Source organism: Setaria viridis, chromosome 4, assembly GCF_005286985.2.
Source record: "Setaria viridis chromosome 4, Setaria_viridis_v4.0, whole genome shotgun sequence".
Classification (NCBI taxonomy): Eukaryota; Viridiplantae; Streptophyta; class Magnoliopsida; order Poales; family Poaceae; genus Setaria; species Setaria viridis.
In genome coordinates this window covers 14,312,744-14,314,654 of record NC_048266.2, presented here as the reverse complement: position 1 = coordinate 14,314,654, position 1,911 = coordinate 14,312,744, and the positions used below count along the sequence as shown (strand labels likewise).

At 52.4% G+C, this 1,911-nt stretch overlaps 1 protein-coding gene across 1 annotated transcript; it reads right to left on the bottom strand.

Annotated features, from left to right (window-relative positions):
* Positions 1 to 441: 441 nt before the first annotated feature.
* Positions 442 to 1,911, bottom strand: LOC117852304 (cyclin-U2-1). The gene has a single exon (XM_034734332.2). It carries the CDS (start codon positions 1,754 to 1,756, stop codon positions 1,058 to 1,060), a length of 699 nt encoding a protein of 232 aa, XP_034590223.1. The 5' UTR covers positions 1,757 to 1,911; the 3' UTR covers positions 442 to 1,057.

Sequence of the window (1,911 nt, the reverse complement as noted above, 5' to 3'; positions counted from 1 at the left end):
GAATCAGACGATGAGTCATGGTTCATGCCTTCATGGAGGATTAATTCTGAGAGGCTACAATGACCATTGCAAAGCTGCTTATGTTCTTCCGTTTGTTCTAATTCTTTACCTGATACTGTTTCCTGTTTCTATTTGAGCGGATCATTATTTGTTTCCTCGCTAGTTCTTGCATTAGTAGACACATCCCCCCCCACAGACAAATAGCCTACAATTTTAGAAATTTTTTTTACCAACTTCATATTTTTTGGATTTGAAATGAATTAGTTATGAATTTTTTGATTAAGTCAAAACTTTTAAAATTTCTTGAAAATGGAAAACCACCCTCGAAACCACCAAAGGGCCAAATTTGCCCGTTGGATGGTTGTCCCTGTCCACTTTTGTAGTTATGGGTTGAAAATCAGACTTCAGAGGGTGAAAATTGGACATTTCATGACAAAAGTCTGACACTTTATTATCCCTTTTATTGATCTGAGAAAGTCTTACACAGAAGAGAAGAATCACACCAAAATCGAGCACTGAAGAAACACATCCTAATCACAAGTAAATTGCCTAATCTACTGCAATAATACAAAAGGCAATGAGACCTATTAACTGATAACATCTGGCAGAACTGAAGGATAGTATACTCATTCACTGAGTTGCAGTAGCTCAAACAGACTAAACACTGAAACTTCAGAGTACAGAACACCATATTGTGCCCTTTTTATTGACTCCAAAGCTTGAAAACCCAGTACTAGAGAACTCTTTCAGTGAGCCAGCAATCGCTTTAACAACCTTGGCTAAAACTAAGATCTGTTGACTACCATCCAGGCTCTGGCGACGAGCAGGAGGTCATCCATGATCCGAAGCGGGACGACGCATCCTACACCAGGCTCTCCTCCAGGCTCCAGCAAGGAGAAGCTGATCCCTGATCGGACACTGGACAACGCCTTCTCCACCTCGAACACTTCTACTCCTAGCCTTGTACCTGCAGCAAAAATAGATAGACGAACAATCAAAAGCAACTAAAAGAAATAATAAGCGAATTGAAGGCGAAACTTCAAATTGAAAACAAATCCTAATTGGACAAGACGGCAGGTGGCGGCAGGCGAGCTCGGACGCGGCGGCGCTCATCCTCTCCGACCGTGGCGTCCGCCTGCCTCTTCTTGCTGGCGCAGCCAACGCTACCGCTGCCGCCCCTTGGTGCCCGAGGCCCCCGCTCCAGCACAAGGCAGAAGGAATCGAACTCCCAGGTCTCTAAGAACAGGCGAAAGTCGATTGCACGCAGGAAGCGGCCCTCGAGGCCCACCATCTCGCCGGCACGGATCGCGCCTTCCGAGCTGGCCTGGAACACCCCAATCCACTTCCTGGGCGGGTGGCCGCCGAACTTGGCGCCAAGGAAGAGCGCGACGGCAACCAGGCGGTGCGCGGTGGCTGGCTCCACCAGGATCCCCGCCTCCCTGCCGGCGGGGCTGCGGATGAAGCGAGTCAAGTAGATCCCGGCGAGCACGAAGCTGGTGCCGTCGATCCTGGTCATGCCCCGGGAGGTCGGCACCGACCGGGTCAGCAGGTGGATCCGCTCCATGAAGATGCGGATCGGGACCTTCGGGGCGGCGCCGCCGCGGAAGGCGCGGACGAGGCCGGTCTCGGCGGGACGGGAGGCGGCGGCGGCGAAACGGCGGGACTCCGCCTCTACGAGCGCCGCGAGGAGGGGGAGGGATCGTGGGATCCCCCGGTCGTCCTCGCGCAGGACGGGGGTGGCGACGGCGGCGGACATGGCGGCGGCGTTGGATGGGTTTCGGCGAATCGCTGACGAAAAGCTTGCTTTGGAATTTCCGATCTGATCTGGCGAGAAAGACAGGGGAGCGAGAGCGTATTCCGTACGCGGGGGATCGAAAGCTGTATATGGCCTGTACCCATACGCATACGCAT

Excerpts from the sequence above, each read along its gene's own strand:
- LOC117852304 (XM_034734332.2), bottom strand. The coding sequence starts at position 1,756 with ATGTCCGCCGCCGTCGCCACCCCCGTCCTGCGCGAGGACGACCGGGGG.